This window comes from Onychostruthus taczanowskii, unplaced genomic scaffold, assembly GCF_017590055.1.
Source record: "Onychostruthus taczanowskii isolate IOZ18803 unplaced genomic scaffold, ASM1759005v1 scaffold9, whole genome shotgun sequence".
Taxonomy (NCBI): domain Eukaryota; kingdom Metazoa; phylum Chordata; class Aves; order Passeriformes; family Passeridae; genus Onychostruthus; species Onychostruthus taczanowskii.
The window spans coordinates 16,760,653-16,785,962 of record NW_024506993.1 but is presented as its reverse complement, the minus strand read 5'-3'; the positions used below and the strand labels follow the sequence as shown (position 1 = coordinate 16,785,962).

General features: G+C 45.4%; 1 protein-coding gene across 3 annotated transcripts in view; it reads left to right on the top strand.

Moving 5' to 3' along the window:
- The window catches only part of RBM6 (RNA binding motif protein 6), a 57,917-nt gene that overhangs the window by 13,622 nt on the left and 18,985 nt on the right, over window positions 1-25,310 (top strand). For all 3 annotated transcript variants that reach the window (XM_041425973.1, XM_041425971.1, XM_041425972.1), the window contains exon 6: window positions 8,491-8,564. In XM_041425973.1, the coding sequence (XP_041281907.1) occupies window positions 8,491-8,564 (74 nt within the window). The remainder of the gene's footprint in view (window positions 1-8,490; window positions 8,565-25,310) is intronic.

The window sequence follows — 25,310 nt, the reverse complement described above, 5'->3', positions numbered from 1 at the left end:
AAGTGGACCTGGAGGGACCAGGTGAGCTGGATTCTAGTCAGGAGGAGCAGTGATATCTACCCCAGCCCCTTTATGTACTCTCTAAATTAGTGCAGCACTTCAGAAATTGGGAGATTTGGGGTTTTTAACCCTATTCTGACCCTTGCAAATACTTGCTTTTGAATCCTGGGTGTGTATGTGGGAACACAATACAGCACCCCTGAGGAGCAAAGCACCTGTGGAACAGGAACAGACACCTGGAGCAGATAGAAGCTCCCTGAACAGCAGTAATGCTTGGGGCCAGAGCAATGTCACATGGACACAGGTGACTCCTGCTAAAGGACGTGCTTCTTCCTGTGGTGAAGGAACACCCAGGAAATGTAGTGTCACCTGAAAACATGAGCTGCTTTATGGCACCTGCCTGCTCCATTTTGAAAAGCTTTTGTTTTAGCAAGTATTATTGCCACTAAATGTTCTTTATTGCTTCCTCAGCCATTCATGTTCTGTTTCATTTCTCCAGACCAGCCCCTTATGTGGTGCTTGGAACTGCTTCCCTTATCCCTCCCTGTGTTAAACTTAAAATTGCCTCGGCCAAGTCCTACAAGAAACTGGATTATCTTGCTTGTTCTCTCTAAGCTCTGCCGCATTGGTGCCCTGTTAAATATTAATAAGCCCCTTAGATAAATCTTTAAAAGGTGCTGCTTTTTTTTCCCTTTCCAAGTGCAGTCTATCTTGTATATCACAACAGTGAATCATTGGTTTCAGGAATATATCAGGAAGCCTCTGGAATTCAGAATTGTGTTTTTCAGTGTTATATTTTGCTAAAACTCATAATCTAAGAGTCCAGAAGTTTCCAGCTCGTAATGGAAAAATTGGTGCAGATTTTTTTTTTTTTTTTAAATTGGTGCATCTCTCCTCAGTAGGGATAAGTTCTCCATTTTCCATGGCTGGAGTGCATTCCAAGGCAGTGAGATCACCTTTTCCTTGAGGCAGACCTGGCTGTGCATTTGTCAGGCCCACATATAACAGAGTTGTAGCTTCCTTGCTGTGGATGGTGTTTAGGTAGGAAAGCTCTTGGAGGCCAGAAATGCTGGCAAGATCTGCTCCTGCCACAGGTGCCATTGTGCTGCAGCTCTCAGCCTTAGGCAGACTGGGGAGGTGAGCTGCTCCTCTGCAGGGGGAGGGAGTGATTCTGGAACTGTGCCAAACAGAAACCCTTTTGTTTCCTTTCTAAAGTGATGCAGTACCCAGGGGGAAACCCTTCCAAAGGGTGGGTTTGTGGTGAGCTGGTGGCTTCCCCATATAGAGGGCTTGGCACCAGCTCTCTGGACTTAGATGAGGACTAGGTGCCACAAGGACCTTGGGTGTGGTACAAAGCACACGCTGTGGGTTGCTGTGGGATGGCTCTAGCACATGATGTGGTGCAGAGGGGCATCAGGCCTGTTGTGCTAATTATACAGAGGACAGCTTGGCTCACCAGCAAGGCTGGTGCTGATGCAGCATAGGACAAATCATCTCCTGTTGCTGTGCTTAGTGCTTTGCACAGTGGTGGTTGTGTGACCCAGTCTGCAGCATCAGCCATGCCTCAGGCATGCAGACTTCAGGCACTTGCTGGGAGCTGAGGTGACCATCCCTGAGCTCATGAGATGCTGTAGCACATATGGGGTTTCCCTTTGAGGTGTGGTCAGCAGAGTGATCAGCAGAGTTCTGCATACTGCAGGGCTCACCTGCCAGGACTTGTGGACATATCTTCAGCACTGATCTGCCTGAAACAATTGAGTCTAGCTTGTAGCTAGATTAGTGTGCCAAGACCTAAAGAACACACTTAGCTGGAATTATTCCATGGTCATCAATAGCAGTCCTTGCCAGTTTCCCCAGCTGTGTGGACAGTAGGCTTTTGGCTTGTTTCAGGGCACTAGTGTATTGTCTCTTGGAAGCAAAAAAGTGTTCTTGCTCCTCTTTCCTTATCTGTGATGTGGTGGCTTGGGAAATAAGAAGTACAAATCTGGTCTAAGTCAGTGTTTGTGATGGTGATCAGCCTTGGTTCAGGGTTATAAGGCCTATTCTGAAAAAGCAACAAGCACATCCATCCATAAAACATGCTCACAGCCTTTTTGACATGCAGAATCCATTTTTACAAAGATGCTCATTTCTTTTGCATCTCTGGAGCAAAACTTCAAGGCTTTGCACAGTGTACTGACATTACCTTGATTGCTTTGTGCTAAGATGACAAGTCGTATATCCTGGAGACCAGGTTCACATTAGCAGCACTTTAAAACCAAGTTCCTGGGTGCAACATCTTCCCAGATAAGTAGCTCACAGTCCTCTCTCCTGGAGTCTAGTGAAAGCCCCAGCATTCCTCAGATTCCAGGTTTCTGTACAAACATAATGTGATACTTTGTCTTTAATAAAACTACAGTGTGTACAATCTTAGCATTGGGGTTTGTCCTTTGTGCTGTGTATAAACTATCCTCCTTGGGCCAAGAAGGGTTGGCAGCCACTGGGGCTCTGACTGTAGTAGTTCCTGTAGTTTATGGATGGAGCTGCTGGTGTCCACCTTTGGAGTTGTCTCTGGCAGGTCCTTTCTGTGACTTGTTCTCCAGATGGAGGAAGGAGAATGGATTGTAGTGCTCTATCTTTCAGAATACAGCTCTGTTTCATTTCCTGTGGTTTCAGTGTTGTTCTATGTCATGAATGAGTGTGTAAGAGTGTACTCCTTTACACAGAGGGACAGCAGGAAGTGACAGGCCTTTTCCCAGCAGCAGGTGTGGCTTGTAAATGCTCAGCCTTTGAAAGGGATTGGGAATAAGGCTTATTGCAGATTGTCCTGTTTATTCTAGTATAGCTCTTCAGCTTTAGTAGCTCTGAAGACCAATTTATCTGTGCAGTAAAGAGAACTGACAAATTTATGGATGCTCAGAATCCACCAGCTGCTATTGAGAGAGCTCATGATTTTGGCTTCTGTGGTAGCACAGATAGATTGCCACCGTCCCTGCCGTGCTGCGGGGGTGCCCTCCAGCTTTTCAGACTGCTTGGACAGATTTATTTCCTCTGCCTGCCACGGAAGGCACTACTCTGGTGCCCATCCTCACTGCAGAGGCAGTGCCTGCTGAGTAAACACAGGTACAGCCATTCCTGATCATGTCCAGGAGCTCCTGTTTTCTTGGCAGCATGAAGTGTATGATGCCTCCTAATAGTAGCCCAATGTAATAGCACAGAGATCCAGAGAAAGCCCTGTGTTCTCCAGTATTATTCACTCTGGTATGAGTGAATAATAACAGACCTACATCTGCATCTTTTCTTGGAGGAAAAGGCAAATCTTGTGCGTGGGGTCATGGGCACATTGCCAAAATCTCCCACTCATGAGGTAGATCTTCCTTTCAATCATAGAATGGCAGATTCTCTGAGAACAGGGTGCACAGTCCCTGTTTCCATTACCTGAGCTCCCCAAAGATCAGTATGTGAGACCACAGATTCCTTCAGGGATGTTGAAGTCCTTCATAGTCTCTCCATACTTTATGCTGTGGCTGTCCTCGGAGCAATAGAACTTTCTTCTCTAGCATGGGTGAAACTCTGTAGAGCGTTTCCTCAGCTGCACCCTGCTCTGCCAAGCTGTCTCTGGAGGGAGCAAGCAGCAAGAATCTCCTGCTTCAGCTGCTGGCCGTGGCTCTGCTTTAATGTGCCATTTCTCTGAATCCCAGAAGTCTCCAGAACTGCAAATGCTTTTCTTCTGTGGTAGATCTGTCTTATCCTAGGGGAAAAAACACAAATCAAGTGTTGTTGTGATGGTGGGGAAGCTCTCTGCCTAGGAGACTGCATTGCATCCATTACTCTGAGGCTGCTTGGCCCACGTAGCAGATGCAGGGACCTCCACCACGCTGGCAGGTGGCCCAGCTGCCCAGGTTAGTGTAGTGCCCTTTGGTGAGCTGTTACATGGAGTTACTTTAATGGGAGACCATCTTCTTGTCCTGGAGGAGAAGGAACATCTTTGTGTTGCACCAGAGCAGCTGGGGGTTTGTCACAGTTGTTTCTGCAAAGGCAGGTGATGGCTCCCCATGGACATGAGGTGACCAAATGCCCTAGGCTTGCTGGGGCCATGCAGGAGCGTGACTGACTGCACACTCATTCCTAGGATCAAGAAGCTGATTGCCTCTTGGATTGGCTGCCTTTGTCATGTTGCCATCCTGCCTTCTTTCCAAAACTATCTTTGCTCTGGCACAGACAGGGCTGCTGTCACTACAGGATCTTTTCACTTGGTCTTCTAAAACTCCAGAGATATTTTTTTTTTTTGTCTTCACACTGCTTACAGCCCCTATGAGAACAACATTATGGTTTTCCTTTATTTAGATCTTTGATATAACAAACTATGGTGAAGTAACACATTACTATGTGTCAGTTGTTCAGTAGAAACTGTGTCTGTATAGAGACAAGACTTATTTTAAATCTCAAGTCTTTGATCTCTATATCTGAAGCCAAAGAACAGTAATTTTAAGGCAGGCTTTCAGGATTTTTAGCCAAACTATTGCATGCTAGCAGGGACCCTCCATTTGCTGTCAAAATTCACTTTGCTAAGACACGTCTGTTTCAGAGGCAAAATGTTCCTTATTCCAGTGCTCGCAGAGCAGCTTCCTGGAGCTCTAAATGTGTCCCTACTCCTGAGTATTAAGCGTTCGTGCCATTTTCAGTGCAGGAGACAGCCGAGCATGCCTCGGGAGCATCCGTAAAGGATTGTATACATAGAAGCACTTAAGGGAAAGCAGAAGTCCTCTGCAATCTATGTGCACACTCTCCTTGCATTCTGATTTCATCTGTCGTACACAGCCTGTGGTACTGTAGACTTGCACAGCTGAAAGGAAGTAGCTAAATAAGGTACAAGAGTCCTTTTACACAGTTGACCTGAAACATGGGGGGAGATGAGGGCATGCATTTTTTGTGGCTGTGCTAGGGCCAAAATATGGGGAAGTTCAGGTGTTCCTGTTGGAAAAATCATTTGGACAGTGTAGCTGTGCTGCAGCATGCTCAGAGGTTGTGTGGGGGAAATACCACACAAGGATTTCTTTCCTTTTTGACAGAGTTTATGTTGATCATATATACTTCTGCAAATCATTACTCCATTCTAATTTCTTGTACATCCTGAAACTGTAGTATTGTACTGATCAATAGGTGAAGAAGCCAGGATTTATATCTTCATGTGAAACCTTGCATGTGAAGTTAGGTCTCTTTGAGTCAAAAACCGCACACTGTTCTTCAGCAGTGGTTTTGCTTTGCTCGTTTGATTGGTTTGGTTTTACTTCTATGGCCTGAAGAATACCAGAGGGTGTCCAAGAGCTCTCACTCACAGGGGGAGCACTGCTTACTTTGGAATGCCTATGGAACCAGTTCCTGCCATTAGATGCTTGGCCCTGTTCCTCCATCAAAATCCCATGCCCTGCTTCTGGTAACAGCACCTAAACTGTTGGCATTCTGACAGGCAAACTCTGTGAAGACTTCAGAAACAAAAATATCCAAGCTCAGCAGCTGCTACACAGGGCTGAACCAGCCCTATGGAGGAGGCAGGGAAGAGGCACAACAGTTGGTGGCGGGAGCCTTTGTGGTTGCTCCTCCTTAAGAACCAGCTTTGAGCCACTTGGTTTTGTTTCAACTGTTGTCCTCTGGGTAATGTGATTGTTGCAGATGGTGGAAAATTCAGCAGCCATTGCATTTTGAAGGTGTGGTGCCTTTGTTCCACAGGCTTCCATTTCAGTTGCCTCCCTGGCACGGCCTAAAATGGGAGGATGCTCTGGAGGAGCTGGGGGCAGGGGGGCAGAGCAGGGGTGGCGTGCCGCCCAAGGCTGATGGTACTCCGTAGTTCTCACATCCTGAGTGTGCTTGTCAGATCCATGCAAAGCTCTGGATCTGGGGGAGGGGAAAAGTGTCAAGCCCCCACACATCTTCAGCAGTGGTTTTCAGCAAGTGGCTCCAGGCTGCTCTCTTCTTGCATCACTACTTTGGTGCTGTCTGTGCAAGGACAGCTTGTAGTGAATTCCAGAACGCTGCGTCCCTCTGCGAGCCGACCACAAGAGCTGAACATCTGGCCTGGAGCTGAGTTTTGGCAGGATATGGGGCCCATGGTTATTGTTTTTGTACGTGTTATTGCTGCTCTGTTTGTGAGTTCGGTGGGGGAGATCAGAGGAGGGGAAAGTGCAGAAGGAGAAATGTGCTGGGCTTCCCCTTAACTGTCTCCATGTAATGCTTGGAATGATCCTCTGGCGTACATTCCTCCAAGCGTCTGAGCTTTTGTATCTCTGTATAACATTCAGCCTTGCACTCTCAGTTGTGTCATGCTGGATTAAATCCATGTCTAAACTACTCATTCCTTTCATGAGGACTGGGATGTAAACGTCCTCTTATTGCAGAACAAATAGAATGAGAACTTCTGCAATCTTGCTTTGTGTTTCTCATGAGGTCTCCTACACATGGAAGTGAGACAGTGCTCTGATCTTGCCTTACTGATTACAGCAAGCTTTCAAAAATCCTATCTGAAGGGGAATCAGGAGCCTTATGGGTTGACAAATATCATTCATGTAGCCCTTCTCTAAACAGAAGGGAAAGAAGTGTCTCGAGAGTTCTGGATTTGAGTAAGGCTTTAAAAGGTACCACGTGAGGCTGCACACTGTGCATGGAGTAGCAGAGGTGTCTGCCCGGAATGCAGAGCAGGCTCCCAGCAAGGGGCAGCACTGCTTCTGGAGAGCAGCTGCCTTCTGCAGGGAGGAGAACTCCTTCATTTTCAAAATGTGATCCGGTGTGGCTGTACTGCAGAGCAGAATGGATGCTGTGGGAACAGCTGAATCAATTTGGTTCTGTCATTTGTGCCAGCTGAAACCACACCTCTAGTTCCAGGTGCCCACTTGATGTACAAATGTCAAGTGCCTTTAGCTGCCTTCCACCACAGATGTTGTGCTGCTGGACTGCATCTTCCACTCAGCTGAACAGATTGATAAATTTCCATTTAGCATAATTATATTGACTAAAATAATATGGGAAAGGGGATTAAATTCCTCTATGAGGTGGAAGAGGTGCTAGATTCAAATTGGAGCCTTGTTGTTAGAGGCAAAGGTGCAAAGTCAGGATTGTGTTGTTAGAACAGCATGCAAAGAGCTTCCAGAATAAAGAAAAAAGATAAAAAAATCAGTAGGGCGTGATGATGAAGTAATTTTCTGTGGTCTGATCTTTGATGTGGTAAAGTACAAAGATGGTAAAGTGAGAGAGAAGGAAAAACTAGAGAGTGCAGCAAATGTTCTTAGGCAGAGGCTTGAGGGAGATGGGAGCTGTTTCCCAGGAGGCTGGAATGCCTTGCCTGAGAGAAGCATGCATGGAGTTACCTTTTCATGGACAGTGAGGGGCTGAAGCAGTAGGAACCAGATACACACCTGGGCTGCAAATACTGGAGTTGAGATGTGCATCTTTAGGAGGAGGGAAGACAAACTCTTCACCAGCAGCTAGGTGCCTAAAGTGGCACAAATCACTTGCAGACCAGCCTTCCTCTCTCTTCAAACCAGCCAAATGAGCAGCAGGAGGAGGGAGCCAAGCCCTCTCACTGCTTCTGGCCTGTGTAGGATCATCTCTGCTCATGATCATCTGGAAAGTGCTGTTTTGGAGTGTGGTGGCCTTGACACGTGAAGGGTGAGGTTGTTCCTCAGCACTTGAGATCTTGGAGATAGTTTCAACATCAGGGATGGATCTTAAGTTGGTCTTAGATTCTGTAGTGTTCACCCTGCACTCTACTTTAGGACACAATATTTCAGTGCAGGTAACTGGAGTACACAGTTAAATCAGTGGATCCCTTCTGCAGTGACAGAGATGACAGCTTTCCAAGGAGTGAGAAGAGTAAAGGCTCTGTAGTTTCTTGAATCTAAACTTAAAGCTCCCACACCCTCTTATGTGTGCAGTGATATCTACACCAAAATGAGAAAGTTGGAGTTCTCATTCCTGCTCGGCTGCACTTTTTCATAATGCAAGGGATTGGACTTCAAAAAGTAAGCAGGTGTTGAAAGAAAAATAGCAAAGGCAAAGGAATTGTGTTAGTTCTTCTTTCTGAAATATTGCCCAATTAAAATGCTGGCTATTCGTGTAAAATACATCTGCAGCAAGGTACTTGGAAATGATTTATCAACACTTACTTTGGAGAGTGCTGCCTCCAAGGTAGCACAACATGTGAAACTGGCAATGGAAAGTCACTAGGACTTAGAAAAAACAAACAGCAAAGCAATTATTTCTTGCCCTAAGAAAGGGTGTGATTGTCACTGGGCTGTGTAAGGGAAAGTGGGAACACTACTATTAATGTTCATGGTAAACTGCACAGTTAATCATCATCCAGCTAGTCCTTGGTTTCTTACTTTTTCATTCTGAGGTAGAGGGGTGGTGGTTAGAGGGCTTGTCATTGGAGGGAAAGGGAAATTGATTATTTAATGTGGCTTTCTGTATGACAAGGCACTAACATGACTCCCGTCTGTATTTAAATGCTGTCCCCAGGTTACGACTATGGCTATGTCTGCGTGGAGTTTTCACTCTTGGAAGAGGCCATCGGATGCATGGAAGCCAACCAGGTTGCTTTACAATTCGGTCAATGCTGCTAGAAGATTTTAAATTATTTTTTTTTTTGGTGGGGTGGTGGAAAGCCAATGAGGTTTTTGTGAAGGAAGATCTGTTCTTGTATAATACACAACATCGCGGTTTAAATGTTGCTGTTACCAGAATCTTGTATCAGGCTTAGAAATGCCAGTGGGAAAGAACTGCTGGACGCCAAGTGGTCTGCCCTCCTCCCTGGTGTGTGTCAGCACGCTGGCTGCAGTCAGAGGCTGCTGCCTGACAGACTCCTACTGCAGGTTTTGACCCTGCTGTTTTTGTGCTCACTGGAAGGCAGTCGGGAAGAGCTGTGCTGGCAGTAATCGCTTCCCCCGGCTGTTCGTGCACACACACATGCACATGTGACTGTAGGTGCATACCCTCGTGTGCAGCTCTGAGTCAGCTGTGACTTGAGTGCTCCACTTTGCCATATGCCTTATGTGTGGGAGAGATGCTTAATTGTGCATCTCCCCCATATCTATCCTGTCCTTTGGCAACCTGGAGCTGCAGACACAAGGACTACCCTTAGGTGCAGTTGAGCCTGGTAAACCTGAACATTTCCAGCCCTTGAAAGGACAAAATGACTGAAATCCCCAGTAACTATTCAAGAGGGGCCTTTACTCTGACCTGGTATTTGAAGCTAGAGCTGTTTCCCCCCATACAAGAGCAAGATGCATAAAATTTGTTAGATAAAACATAGATTCCCATCTCATACTGCCCTCCTTGTGCCTTGGAACTGCAAATGATGGATCCCTCAACAGAGCCAACTTCTGATCCCCCTTCCTTCACCATATCCCTTAAGTCTCTTCTTTGCTGCTTTCTTCCTCCTAATTTGCCTGAGTAAGGATTCATATCAATTATCTTAATTCTTTTTACCTGAATCCTGGGTCTTGCTGTCATGGGAGGAGAGTTATGAGTCAGATTCGGAGCTGTGCATCTGCAAAAATGTACTTACAATTAATGAGTCTTCACAGCTGGGGTTTCAAAGGTCCCACTAAGCGCTCGCATTTGCCTCTATTTTCAGTTACAGAGGTATTGCAACTTACAAAAATGTTTTACAGAAATAATTCTGTTGCTGGGAAAGAGCCTGGCACATTCCCACCGAGGTGGTGGTGAGAAGCAGAGAGAGAGAAGGCTCCCAGAATTAATTATTACTTTTACCATCAGTGACAACTTTTATTTTTCCTTCCATGTTTCTACAATTCCCAATTTATTTTGTTGTCACTGCGGAATCTATAATTATAGATAGCACTGCTTTTAACTGAATGCCTCTCCATATTCTCCCCACCATTCTGCTCACATGAAATAACGTCTTCCTTTGCAAGAGCAATTCCCAAGTATCTGGGAATTTGGGAATCCCTCTTTTTCTGATTGTTGATACCTGCTCTGCCCTTTCTCCCATTTGGAGTATATAGAATTGGGCAGGTGTTTTAACTTGGTCAGGTTTGGTCCATTGCTACAGCAGAGAGCCTGTAGGCACCAATCCTTAAATGGAACTGAGTGCCTGCAGGTGCCCAGTAAATCACTGCACACGCATGCATGGGAAGAAGCTCTGGCTGGTGTTCCACTGCTGCTTACACTGACCTCCCCAGCATCAGTTACAGCAGCCATTCAGGCTGGGGAATGCTTTCCTGGGCTTCCCTTCCCTGCTAGTGACAGGAGTTGAGATCCCAGCTTTAGACACCTGGGATGTGCTAAAACCAGACAAGGTATGAAAGTCTTCCAGTTTTCTTCTGCTATACCTGGCTCTGTGTATGTGCAGATGAATGCTGAAAGATGGAGTGCTTGGAGGGGATCATCTCCCAAGCTTCCCTATGCCAATCTTTGTCACGTTTTAGTAGACCTACAGTTGTTAGCAGTTAGAGAAGTTGGAAATGTGGGGTTTGGGATGACCAAGCTACATGCATTTGGTCAGGAGAGCTGTAACTTCTGGATTGCCCTACATAGGTTAACTTGACTAATCTGCTTTTGATTGAACATGAAAAAGAGCCCTTGTAATTACCTAAATTAAAAACAAACAAACAAAAAACCTAGCAATATTTGTACCTGACATACTGCAAAGGAAATAGGTGACTTTGAAATTCTTGGTAAGAGACAAATAGAGATCTTCAGAAAGGGAGTTATGAATTGTCCCTAGAGAATAGATATTCCACTTCAATGACTTCCAGGGTAGAGTTGCAAGATCATCTCCTTAGAGCGAGAGTCTGCATTTTTGCAAGCTGCAAAACCAAAAACCTGTGTTAGCTAAGACACAGATTCTTTGATAGTTCAGTTATTTTCAGAAGGTTATCAACTGTCCCTGTCAAATTCAGTCACTTGTGAGAGCATAAATAGCAAGTGACATGCTGGTCCCTCACTAGTCAACCTGCCTCTTTCTCAGGCATCTAGAGGCTGGGAATAAATAGCTTAGGCAAAACCAACATTTTTTAAGCTGTTTAATGCCTGTTGAACTGCCCCTGCCTGAAGAACAATTTGCTACATCCCTGTATTGTATCATTCTGATACTGTGAAATCCTTTTGTTTTACTCAACACACACCAGCACCCACTTATGATCATTGCCAGACTTGCAAACTACAGATTTACCAGGTTCAACTCCCTCCATTCAGTAAATCTCAGCATGTATACGTGACTGCTGAGATTTGAGGGGGCTTTTCTGCTACATACATTGTGATAAGGAAACACCCATATTCTGTTGCCCTAATTTTGCAGGAGAGTTTCATTCCATGTGTATTAAGTGCCACAGCTCAAGAAATGACAACAGGCCCCTTCTTAACTGCTTTGACTCGTTGATTGTTGCATTGGCAACTTACTCCAGTGCCAGGGTCCCACCTAATATGCATGGAAGGTTCTGGGTTGCAGTTATTCCCAGCGTGCAGGTGCTGGGCACAGGGCTGGATGAGTGAGGTGCCAGGTGCTGCCTCTCCCACTGGCTTTGTGAGGGCTCTGCCCTGGCAGGGCAGATGAGCTGTTGATTTGTTGTGCAGAGCCTAGATCCAGCCCTTACAGCAGCCTCATGGTTGGTGATGCTCCTGGTGGCCTTTTGTTTCACGGTGGCTGTCACTTGAGTTGTCTGCGATGAGCTGCTTTTCTGGTGGGGAGAAAGTTACTGTGAATGGAGAATGGGGGTTTCTGTCTGCTAAGTCATATGATTTCTCCTAAATAATTTTCCCTCCCTTATTCTCATTTCTGAAAGGGTGTGATGTGACATTTGGCGTTTCTTTGGCGTAGCCCCTGGTATAGTAGTGTTCCTGTCTGAGGGCACCGGATTGGCTTCTTGGAAGCAGCTTTGGGAATACATCCCATGACTGCACTTGTCCATAGGCATGGGATCTTATGGCATTCCTCCTTCATGTGTGGAAAAGAACAGGCATAATGAGCATGTTAGTTGGTGTGAGAAAATCAGGTGGGAAATGAAGTACCTTTTGTGTAATGTGGTGTGTCATAATGGCAGGAGGAGCAGAAATGGAAGGAGCCTGTCTCTGCTGCTTGTATATTTTAATTCTCTGAGTGTTTTCACTGAAATGGAATTGGTTGTTATACATATGGAAGCAAGAGGGGTTTCTTTTGAGCTCAGGAGCAAATGGTTTGTCTCAACTTACTCTGTGGTATTGCCTCCAAATCCACTTAGGCCTCAAACTTAGCAACACTGGCTGCATTAATATTTCCTAGCTTGTTGCTAGTAACTAACAACTTTGTAATCCTTTCCTCCTGTTTCTTAAGAAAGAGGGCAACAGGAGAGCTGTAGCATGAACTTTTGAAAATGCATACACTGTACATTATTGTGCAGGTCTCCAGGCATGTGCTGGAGTGGTTAAGACTTGTTCTTGAGCCTTCCTGCACTGAGGCTGGCACTTGTCAGAGCAGTGTCCCTGCGGTGCTGCCCTGGTTCAGCTTGCTGAGCACACCAATATCTCCACTCCCTGCTTGTTTTTTTTTACTGGAGAGAGTAAGAGGGATTCTTACTGGGTTTGGTGGGTGCCCACTTGAGCATGTCCCACTCCTATGCAACTAGAAATATCAACTGTGTGTTTCTCCTGCTCTGAGCCTATTTCCCTGTATCCATTCACTGCAGGCCCTTTCTGTATTCTGTGTGAACAGAGCTTCTGGTGCAGATCAGATTTCACAGGCTTTTCACTGTAGCTGTTGTGTTAAAATCCACAAGATGCTGTGATAAGCAGGCAAAGCTTAGGACTTTCTGTCCTGAAAACATTTGCAATAACAAGCCACAACTCTGTATGGCTTCCCAATTAAATAAGGAAGGAGCATGTGCTTATCCTGAGAATGGAACTTCTCCTGTGACCTGTAACCTTGGGGTATTTATTGAAGCCTGTGGTACAGGGAGTATGTTGCAATTTGTAAAAGAAAATGTGTGTCCAAGCATCAAAACTAATTTTTCCTTTTGGTAGAATGTGCCTAATTGTGGAGTGTGGAATGTTTTTTCTAGAGTCTGCCAGGTTCCCCCTGTAATTGAAGATGACACCTGCCTCAAATGCATTTTCACGGGCTGTCTGGTATCCATCATTTATTCACTTGACAATGTTACTCCGTCTCTTTAGCTTTAACCTGTTGTTGAGGGTGGTGATGGCATGTCCACAAATACACTGAAATCCATTTGTGTGTTAGGCTGAGGGTGCTGGAAATGGCTTTGCTTTTGATCTGTTCTCCTTGAATCCACAGGTAGCATTGTATTCTGCTTTTCTTGTTACATATTAGGTGTGTGGATTTTGCTCAGGTTGTGTCATTAGCACACCTCCTTTTCCCCTGCTCTCCTTGATCCCCATGAAGCCTGTCCTGCTTTTGATTGTGGATTTCTAGAATCTGCTTTTGGAGTATTCCACTTTGAGTGAGGGAACAGCTTGTATACCTAGGCAGTTTCTTCTGTAAACATCCTGATGGTTTGGGAAACATGCACATTGTGGAGGAATTTTTATGAGCCACCTGACCTATGGAAAGTTCTCTCCACAGGCTAGTGGATGAGTGGATTTCCAGGCAGCAGAGCTGATTTGGTTTTTTTGTATCTGATTCAGTGTGTGACCTTGTCAGGAGTTCACCCTTACATCACAGCGGCATGACATGTTGAGTCAATAATTTTTTTATTCCCTCTTGTGTCTCACTAATCACCGCATTGTACCGGCGTTTAACTGGAGTCGTCAGCTTTTGAGATCAGTATGGAAGCCTGCAGTGGGGAGCTCCTGGAGCTGGGCAGACACTTGACTGTGAATAAGCAGTTGGATCTGCCTGCAGTGACCTGTGACAGGGCTGGGTGCGCGGGTGTACGTGTGTGTATCCTGCAGTGAAGCTGTGATAAATGCACTGCCTGTTTGGAAGGACTGGCTTCATCTCTGCGTGCTGCAGAGACCTTCCATGGGCAGAGAAGGGAGGCTTTTGTTGTAAAATGTAACTGCCAAAAAGTACTGAAAATATTTCTCTGGACCTTTTTCTCTTCTGTCTTCTCAACATCTTCTGTCATCTCAGCTCTCCAAGCCGTGTGAATCCTCTTAGTCCCTCTTCCTTTGGCACAGAAGGTTGTAAGAGATCTTCTGCCAGAGACTTCACACACTCTTCCTTTCAGCCAATAGTAACTTCCCATCAATGTGTTTTCTCCAGCCCTACCCAGAAAAAAAAACTACAACCTCCTTCTTGGCAGCTCTGTCCTGCCTTGCCTCAAGAAGCAAACCATGCCACCCAATGTGTTTTAAAATAAGTTCACTTTTCACTAGAAGTGTTGTGAAGCTACATCTTCTTGCTCTACTTGTGTGATTCCCAGCTTGCCATGTTCCTCCACCTCCCTGCTCGTATTCCAAAATCCTGTCCTCCTTTTTCCTTCAGCCTCACCTTACCCATGTGGGGGGAACCGTGTGTGTTTGCTGCTGCTGAACTGCTGCTCTGCAATGGGATTGTCCCAGGGCACAGCTTCTGGGTGAGCTGGCTGGAGCATGCAGCACATTGCTTAAGTGGGACTTCCTCAGTATCTCTGATTGCTGCTGGGGATGTGTGGCCCAGCAGGGTTATCTCAGGACTCCAATATTGCTGTATATTACAGAATTATCTGTTCTGTGTGCTGAGGTTGACTTGGGCTGCTGTATAAATAGGTTGTTTCGCATAAAGCATTACTCTCTACCCTTCTCTAAAATGAAACTGCTCTCCCTCCTGGCCCCTGCATTTCTGTTCGGGTGATGGGTTTGTTGGTAGTTTTTTCCCATTGACATGAACAAATCTGTGTGATGATGTAACTCTGAAATAACCATTTTTTCCCTATAGATTATAAACGCCTTGTTAATCAAGTTGTTCTCTGTTGGATTAGATGTTCTGTTTACAATGCCAGGAGCTGGAGGGAATAATTGTGATTTCCTGAAATTTGTTTAAATAATTTGATTTATGAGTGATTGACAAGACAGATGTCCAGTCCTCTCTGGTTGATTGGCTGTGTGATCTGATATATCAGTACTTGTGCTGCATTACTCACAGGTGCTGGGCAGGAAAAGGTTGGATATTCCCTGCACTGGTGGCTCAAAGGAGAAACCACCATGGGACAGCCGGACCTTTGGTCATGCCCAGCACTGATGTTGTAAAAATGGGGATACTTGAAAGCTTCTGCTTGTGCATGCAAAGTGCAGTGTGTACCATGGGTAAGTCTGCCTCTGCCCCTTCCACAGGGCTAAAGTTATGTTGTAGAGGACTCATTGGCAGAGCATTCCCTAAGAAATAGCTTTGGTTTGGTCATTTTCAGTACGCAAAGCATTTTCCTGAGTGATGAGGCATCCTGAACACTCATCCTTTGAATTTGTTTCTAGGTGAGATCTTGCCTTGAGCTAGGAAAGATTTGAAGTAATCTTTGGATGCATGGGCAGGATACAGATGGCACCCTGTCTCTGTAGCTGTCAGGTCCTCTCCTCCTAATGTGTTAATGGAACAATTGTGCGCCAGTGGGGAAATCTTAGTCATAGGTTATGCTATGTATGCTACGTATAGGTGCAGTTTCACCTTAAAACAGAGCCCATGGTTTACTGCTGGCTGCTCTTTCTCACAGACTGTATGTTTTTTCATTGAGTTTGCATTCATCATTAGTTGATTTTCTGTGAAGATCTGTAGAAAATTTAAATATAGCCCTGTGTAACCATTTGGAAGGTGTGTGCCTCGTAGCCTCAGAGTGCTTCAAAGGAACATGGTAAATCAGGTGTAGGACAGACTGTGTGGTGCTGCAGTTGATAGATTGTGTGTATGGTCAGAAGGGGATTTTGGATTAGGATGTAAAATCCCTTGATCAAGCTCCTATATGAAAGTAGTAGGACTCATGCCATTAATTTGCTTTGATGCTTTTGAAGTCATCCTCTAAGTAAGCTAGTGACTAACCAAACTGCAGCTGCACTCTCAGAAATTCCCTCTGTACTCTTAGAAGTGGACGGTGCTGGTGATACCACTGAAGTGTCTTAAGGGAGATGAGCAGGCAGTGAGAGGGAAACGTCTGGACGGGTTCAGTCATGAATCAAGACATCTCGGTGAATGCACCACAACTTTCATTTGCACAGTGAGACCATTTTCTGTCACGGTTTTGCCATAATGGTTTGCACAGGACCCGTCACTGAGAACGAGGTGACATAAATTGTTGGGCTGAGTCCAATGAGTCCTCAGCCTCATTCCAGCAATGTCGAGGGGAACACTAGATGTGTTTTACAAGCATATGAGCCAGATTATAATGCTAGGACTCCATCTGGACTGTTTTGATAAGTGGGAGCACACCAAAATGTTGCAGTTTTCATTTGATGAGTCGTTGTTGTGAGCTTCAGCCTCAGAACTGTTCGTTCATGCTTTTGTGCTATCTTAGCAGCGATTGCTTTTCCATTATTTGATGCACTGCTGGTGTTGGATTGCTGGAACAGGAAGGTAAAATGTTGACTCCAGAGGTGGGAAAAAATGTTGAACTGCACGCTTCCTGGGGTTAAGGAAGAAGGCAGAACCACTGTTTCCTTCTCTTCAAAGAAATGGTCTGCCTACCCCTCTGTGGAAATCATGTATGCTTTTTGTGTATCTAGGGTTTTGATAGTGAGAGAGAGCTGGAATTCCCTTCAGATATGGATTTTAGTCTGTTTTCTTCCCAGCTGAGATTGTATTGGACCTTTCCAATTTAAATAACGGAAGTTTGGCTGTCTGGAATTGGGGTTCATTCCAAAGGAGTACGTTGCATTTTGCTGTTTCTGCTTGGATTGTGAGAATCATGCAAATAGAATATTAAATTCAGATTCAAGTTTGAAGATGCAAGATCAAAGCTCTGGCAGTCAGCAACTTTTATTTGTGAATTTCTGTTTCCATTTGACTGTAACTGGGTTGTTAATGTTCTTGTCTAGAAATGAAATTATTACAGTGGAAAATGGGGGCGGCACGCCTAAATGGGCTATTGTGTCATTATCCATCAATCACAGGCAACAAGGAAACAGGTATTTAACACAGGAGGGCACAGAGTTATTATCCACCCCATTCCCCTGCAAGCCACAGGGCACCTTCTAGACTCTTATTAAAGCTTTAATACCTACAGAGAGCGTAAGAAACACTGTGTGCTACAAGATCAGAGATCAGGAGTTTTGCTGTCATTCTGCATCTCTGCAGGACCAGGAAATGCAAGAGGGGGAAGAGCCATGAGAGTGCTGGCAGGCAAAATCCCTCTGCACTGCTGAGGAAAGGCACCAACTTCCCCAGTCCTCTCACATACGGGGGAGAATTTCTTCTTCCATCATATCAGGGAATCTGTGAATGGGACAGCCACTGACAGGTCCTCAGTAGCACTGTGTGACCAGCTTACTGAATCCTGGCTACAATTACTCCCAGAAGAGGGTTGTGTGGGAAAATCTTGGAGCTGTTTTGTACAAGGAGACGTAGGATGGAGGTGGAAAGTTCTTCCTGGCTTCTGCAGAACAAAAGCTGTCAGATGTAAAGGAGCATTCTGCCTGAAGGTTTATTTTGTGGTGCTGTTGCACTGTGTGTATGTGTTGACAGCTACCAGATGTTGCATCCAACAACATGCCTCCTGCATCTCCATCGTTCAGGCCATCTATAAGTTCAGTTAGTTATGCCTTCCACAGGAGGAACAAACAGCTTCTGAAGGACAGGGGTCTAAAATCAAGTCTATCATGTAAGGAATTACATTTTTAATGAGGGTCAAAGTTATAAAGCTGTAAACATAAGATTTAAGTATTTAAAACTCTGAAACGGTCTTTAGAACAAGAGAGTGAAGTAATTTTCTCCCATTTTCATAGACAACAAGGGAAATCTTTATTTTTTGTGATGTACAGTCCATGTCTAACAAGGAAATTAGCAGTATTCAGATGGGCTTCATGAACCAGATTTGAGCCAGGATGGCATTTAAAGCCCAAGCAAACATTTGATGTACTTTTCCATCAAGGATCTCAGGAGCAGAGTTAACAGAGAAAGTAATTTTAAGTCTTAGGAATCCCAAGATGTATTTTCATACACTTAATACCAGGTTGAGAAGTCTCACTAAGAATCTTTCTCACGGTGCAAAGCTGTACATTAATGATATGATGACTAAGGTATTTTACTGTTTATAGCCCTAAGGTGTTGAAAGCCTGAGTGATTCTTCTCAACCTGTGATATCACAGGACAGGAGTGCTGAGGTGGTTTGGGTTTTTTCCCTGACAAGCTGTTGTTCTGGGCCTGGTTCATGTGGAAGTGGTGTGTCGTGTCCACTGGCACTGCTGCCTTCTCTGTCCATTAACTCTGCTCATCTCTTTTTCTTCCTTCCAGTGTGTACTGGGCACATCACTAAATGTAAGAAGTGAATTCCAGAAAGTTTCAGACACCTCCTGATAACAGGCAAATGATTGATCCATCTGGCTCTAAGAGGAGCAGCTGAAAGCATCACCTCTCTGGTGCTCCAGTGCTTGCTGCAGAGGGGTGAGCAGCACACAGGGAGCTGCAGGCAGTACCCTGTGCTTGGCTGCCCTCAGTCTGCACAGGCCAGTCTCTGTCCTGAGCCACCAGGTATTAAATTCCCAGGAATTAAACCCCACAGGGGGTTCAAGTCATAATATCTGAGCCACACACTACTGTGCAGCTTATCTGACAGTTTAAAGAGATGTCTGTGCATGCTGTTTCCCCTTCCCAATCCCTTAGGAATTCAGCCATGCTGAGGCACTTGTGCCACAACAGGGAACTGTGTTCTTTTCCTTCCTTGGTGTCAAGGTTATCAGAGGAATTGCTGTCCTGCACACTCACCTCTCTGGCTCTACTCTCCCGAAGAGCTGAGGTCAGCCACCAGAGCCTCAGAGCCTGGACAGTCACTTCTTCTGCACTCTGACAAGGCACTTAATTCCTTTCTTCAGCAGTTCTGGGGACTAACCAGGAAGGAACGATCTGAATTTACCTCTGGACTTTGTGCAGTGCAGTTGCCTGAATGAACCTCTTAAACTTCAGTGCCCTGAAAAAGGAAGAGGTGCTGGGTCCCACAGGGAACTCACTAGCGTTACGCTGCACCCAAGCCAGGCTGGCAGGGGAAAATCATTTCCCTCCAAAGGGCTTGGATAACTGTTTTCATGCTGTGTCAGGCTTCTTGGCAAATACCGAGCCAAGAGGTTAAAGCAGCTGTTTTCCAAATCAACTCCTAAGAAGAGCTCTCAGGAGGCAGCATCTGCTCAGACACAGAAATCTGTACAGGTGCCAGCCTGAAGGTGGGCCAGCTGCTTGGAGGTTCTGTCCAGGTGTGAGCATTAAGGATCTGGATATAGCTTTTGGACAGGCCACCTCAAGGTCACAGTGATGTGCTAGGAATCATCATTGGGATGACACAGGTAAGTGTTGCACTGCTGGTGGCAAATGGCAGGGCTCTTATCCTGTGGGAGGCAGTATCAGACACCTACTTTTGTCATTAACTGGGAGTCTAGGAATATTGAGAAATTATGTCTCTAAGGATAAAACACTCTTTTCTTCAGAGGTACTTCCTCTTCCCAGGGTTTTTGGGTCTTTTCCTTTCTGCAGAGAGACTGTCCTGCAGGGAGCTTGCCTGAGCACTGGCTGCAGAGAAGGCACTGCCAGGGAAGGCTCCAAGTGCCTGAGAATGGAGTTTGGAGGTGTGTCTGGAGGAGCCTCTGGAGCACACCCTTCCCCATCACAGTTGGTGTGTTCTCAGCAAACGTTTGCTGCTGCACAGAACACCCTCAGTTCTGTTCACTGTGCAGGTGTTGGAATTGGTGTGTAATCCCATAGGTGCATGCTCCAGTGGAATAACATGTGTGGGGTCTTCAAATGCTTAATTAAATTGCCTAGCAATAAATTTACCCCTTTAAGGCAGAGCTTTCCAGCCTAACTTTTTTTTCCACCATGAATTTTGCCTTGGGATTGCTCTTTATGGTTTTAATATTTGTGCTTCAAACCTATGATTAAGGTGATGGGTGTTTCCTCATTGTTTCCCAACTTCCTTATGGCCATTGCTAATTGTAAAATATCCCTGAGGGAGGTGCACAGGAAGGTCCTGGACTGGATTAGTGTATTGTGCTAATGTGCTTAAGCTTTATATTGTTTAACAGTGAGATGGGATGAGATGACCTTTGAGGAAAAAGGTGGCCATGTAAAAAAAAAAAAAAAATAGTGACAAATATGTCCAGACAGTAGGGTAGCATTTTGGAGAGAGAAGGGAAGTCCCTGTTTTGGTAGAGAAGGGGGTCTGTGAAGCAGCTGTTTTTCAGACATTGTCCATGCAGTAGCCCATGACAAGTAAAGGAATATTGATGAGGCAGAGCCATGTGGATCCTTCCCTAGAGCCATCTGTGAATAATGATACTCAATATGCTAAATATTTAAATACTCTTAAGTTTTGATAGTTGAAGTGTATTTTTCAAATAGAGGATTCAACCTGATTGATACTTTTCTGAGCATGAAAGTGAGTGTTTGACTTAGAATCATTTAGGTTGGAAAAGACCTTTAAGATCAAGTCCAGCTGTTAAAGAAACTCGCATGCATGGCCTCCTACACTTACCTCGTTATATGGCCTTAACCATGCATGCTTCTCTTTAGCTGTGGAGAGGAAGCACAGCCAGTAACACCAGAGCACAGAACTTGTCCTTCTTTGAGCTGTTGTCCCCACATCCTCACTGCTTGGACTCTAGAAATCTTCTTCTGACTCCTTCATGCTGTAAAGGAAAGGCTTTCATTTTAAAATTTCCACTTTTTTCCCAGTGATCCTATAAGCTGATCTGCAAAGGTGCCCTCTTCAGAGGAGTGAGGGAATCTGGAGGTTGGCATTAGCCAGGAAGAGATGCATTAGGGCCTTGAGTGGCATGTGAAAATAAGTCCATTTGGCTTCACTGGATCAAAGAAAACTTTCAGACGTGTTGAAATCTACTTAAAGGGTGAAATGCAGAAGCTATTCATATCACCTGCTGCCCAGAGCTGGCCCTTGAGCACGTGAGGTGCTGAGCACATTGTGTGTTTTCCCCAGCTGCGGCACATCGCTGTTATCCTTCCTGGAGCTGTAATTGGGAGCTTGCCGGTGCCCACCGTTCTGGTGCTCTCAGAGCAGGGCTGAGAGTGCTGACAAGCAAAGCAAATGCTGTGTTTAAAAGATAAGCACTTTGAGAGTCCTAACTTGGAACTGAATTGGAGTTCAAAATTCAGGCATTAAAATGTAGAGAGCTGGCATAGTCTGAAAAGCAATTTCTGTGTGTATTTGCGAAAAGGATATCGGTGGGGGGAGGTGAGCTGCAGAAAGATACTGGGACTTGCTTAAAAAGGGGATGGCTGGTATCCAGGGAATTTAGAAACCGTAGGAAGAAAACTGGAGGTGTCTCAGCAGGCTAGCTAGGGTGTCTGTGGAAATAAGAAACTTAAAGGATGCAGACTGGCACCTTCTGTTAAAGGACAAATGGCCTGGATAACCAGGCAGGAGGAGGCCTGAGGAGGCAGCAAGTAGATGTGGAAGCTTGTGGGGCAGTATGGGTGGTCCCAGTGCTAGTGGGTAATGGGTTTTGAATAAAAGGACTTCAAAAAAGGTACCAGGAGCTATCCAAGATAAAATAATCCTTATATTGCATCTTAATCTGTTACATTTAGCTACTGAATCTTTAGGACTCTGAGTTATCTTCCTAATGCCTAGTTCTGTGATAGTGCCAGTTTTGTTTAACATGCCCGTCAGTGGTGTGCCTGGAGCAGTGTTCTGTCAGCTCAGGATGGATGGTGACAGCTTTGGGCTCTCACTCTCAGGCCTTCCCTGACCTTGAAGACCAGGAGCCCTGAGCATGCCAAGCTGGTTAGCCTTGGATCACTGTTGAAATAAATGTCTTACTGCTAAATGCTTCAAGGTGCTGCCACGTGCTCTTCATCTCTGTAGCATCTCTGATGCCCAAGAACCAAATATCCTGCTCTTTGGGTGACCACTAACATAGTGTTTATGTTGTCAGTTGTCATCTCAGTGTTAGTCTTGATGGAAATCTGTAATAATAGTGCACAGCAAAGTTGTTTGGATCCATTTGGTGATGTAACAGTTCCTCAGGGATCCACCACTTTTCAAACCATCCTTTTCCCCTGTATGTCTTGAATCTTCTGCCTTGGCTGTCAGCCACTCGGCAGTAGAGTGCTGGATGCACTGCTAGATCAGGCCAATAAAAAGCAATCCCTGAGCTGCAACGGGTTTGAGAGCTCGAGAAGGAGGCTGAGAGCCTTGGGGAAAATCCCACCTCATGAGGAATTTGCTTGTAGTTACTCTTGCTGTAGGAAATGCCAGATTGCTGCAGTACCCTGCAGCAGCCTGGATTGCTCTGTTTCTTCAGCTCCATGTCACGTTCCATTTTCTATCTGTTTAATTACAGATGGATTGTGGTTTGTGGGTTCACAGCTTTTCTCATCTGCTTTTTGTCAGAGGTAAGCAGATGTACTGCCTGTTGCTCTGTGCAGTTGAGCCCCTTGTACAGCAGCTGCTGATGAGTTCAGGGATAAAAACTTCAGCATATGGAAAACAGGAGATGAGAAGCCAGTTTCTGTGGCTGAGATGATCTTCTGAAATACATCCAGCTGGTCTCTTACCCTCACAGGTGTTTGCCCTCTGCTTTGTCCCAGGAAGGTGCTGCCTCCTCAATTCCATGAGCAGCTGGGGATAGTTAGGGAGACCTTTGGTGTTTGGTCTCACCTGCCTGCCTAATTTGAAGGTGAATCCTGTCAGGGAGAGAACCCTGTGCTCTCCCTGCCAGCTCCCACTCAGCCTCTGCATGGTGCATGCCAGTGGAATAGGATGCCATTACATAACTTGCATTGTGTGGTGGTTGGGGGTTGTTAAATCTGCATTTCTAATCCATACTCAAGTAGGAGCAGAACCTGAAAGCATTCTGATTTGCAGTTCCAATTAGATAACCTGGCTTGTGCTGTCAGCCCCTTGTCTCCTGTGCTGTGCCATCCAGTGCACTTGGAGGCCAGGGCTGGAATATACCCTGAGGATGGCAAGAGCTTTTTATTCTGGGAAGTGCTGCTGGCAGCCAGGGCATCCACTGCATTCCCAGACTGCCTCCTGGGGTAGTGTCAGAGCATTCCCAAGGCAATAAACACTTGTCGTTAATCATTTTAAATAATTTTTAAATGACGGATGTATAGTGATTTTTGAATAACCATCTTAATTATAGTAAATATGCAGAAGAGGGCTGAATTAGCATCATATAAACAAGGTTAGTGCTGGTATTTTAATGTGACTGCTTTACTATGCTGCCCATAAGCATTCTTTTGTCATAATCTTTGTATGCAGTTTTTTATCTGTTTACGAATGGTATTTTCAGTTAATTTTTATTGTGTTGAACCACATAACCAGTCTTCCAGCTTGATTATTACTCAGCGAGAAGGATACCTGAACCTTTCAGTCCATGGTACAGATATTTTCCGTTTAATCAGACCACAAACAATATTAGGAAGTAATTAGCTGACGTGGTGTTTGGTTTGTGCATGAGCCAGCTGCTAAAGGGGGTCTGAAGAGTGGTTCACTTGTGGTGGAGGCACCTCCTGCACTGCCTTGGGGTTGTAGCCAAGAAGAAAAGTTTGGCTTAGTAATCCTTGTGCATTTGGGTGCTTGGTTCTGTTCCAAAACTGAAGTGCGTCGCCCCAGGTGTGTTGTTGTAAGGGTGAGACTGACAACTGTTGTTCCACTAAGTCAGGCACTCGTGGTCTTCCTTGTGACCAGGGATGGTGGCATCCTGGATGGATGGCTGTTGCCATCCCTCTGGAAGAGCTGGAGCACGTTCTCCACAGCAGTCCATGGTGGTGTTCGTTGCTGCATCCACATCTCCGTGTGGTTTTACAGTCCCTGTTGTAGCTGCCAGAGCATGACCTGAGGGGTGAAATACCGGAACACTGTCAGCTCATTGTTTGGAGGCTCCAAAGTGAAATTTTAGTGAAGGTTTCGGTGTTTGAATAGATTCAGTTAAAGGAGAAGCCTGGTTTGATTTGAGGGAGTGGTTGTGTTCTGAGAGCTCTCCTTCCACATTTCCAATTTTCTAGGTCACTCTTGGATGCTCTAATTTTTTTTTCAGAGAAACAGTTAGCAAAAGCTTTGACACTGATGATTTGTATTCTGTCATCTCAGTCTTGAGAGCAAAGAGATACTTTTTTGGCAAGTTCTCCCCCTCCTCAACCCCCAGTCATCATCATTAAAAGGCTGTCAACAAGCATGAAAAACCCCAGCGTGCTAACTGTAAATGCTAATTGACAGACAAGCAGCTGAAGCGGTGCCTTGTGCAGTGGCTGACCTGCAGCAGGCTGTCTCCTGGCCCTGGCAGTAGCTCCATAGCTTCCCTGGGAAGCAGGATCAGAGATGTACCTGCAGAGCCAGGCTGGGCTCTGCAGAGCAATGCTGTTACAAACAGGGTAAACTAGAGGTGACCTAAACCCAACTTCAAAAGTGGGCATGATGTGTCCCAGGGTGTGGTCTGGCTTTTTTTCTCACAGATAGGCCTACCTTCCTGGGATTCTTTAATGCTGCTTTTGGGAAGAAAAAGCTTGGAAACTGCTGTAGTGAAACTAGCTTTGTTGCTGAAGCCCTGTGCCCTGCTGACACAGTCTCCAAAGTGCTTTCAAAAGGATTGCATCACCTGTGGATATCATGGCTAAGGGATTTTCTCCTTTTTCTTTCCCTCTGTAAAAGCAACATGTTCCTGTGGGGTTTGTCCCTACTCAGTGAAGAGCTTTGAGACATGGCTGCACTGTGTGTGCTCTCTGCAAACAGGCTTTATGGTTTCCTGGCACAGCTCTCTAGGACCATCTCATGGCAGGGTTGCTCCATGGATCAGTCTGCTGTCAGGACTATTTACATACTTGGCCATAGGGCAGATTTTTTAGTAGCTGAACTGGCTGGGACTGAATTGTATCGCTTAGATTAGAATTCAGTGTTGCATCTCCAATGACCTCTAAGCAAAAAAATCCATGTATAACTGTGTTTGAAAGGTATCAAACAGTAGCACAAATCATTGCTTCCAGCAGTGAAGTCCTGATGCTTTGTTTTGATGAATTTGGCAATTCAGAAAACAGTAGAATCTGTTCATGCCCTTGGAAATCTGGGCATTTCCATAGCAGAGAGCTTGCTGTCCTGGTGCTGCAAAGCTGTGCTGCCTTTTAAACCCTTCAGTGGTGAGTCAACTCTGTGTTTACTGCTAGTTATGAGGGGGAGGTTCCTGACTGGGAAGACCAGAGAGACATTTCTGTTTCACTTTGACTTAGAAAAAGCCAAGCTGTTCTAAAGTACAGG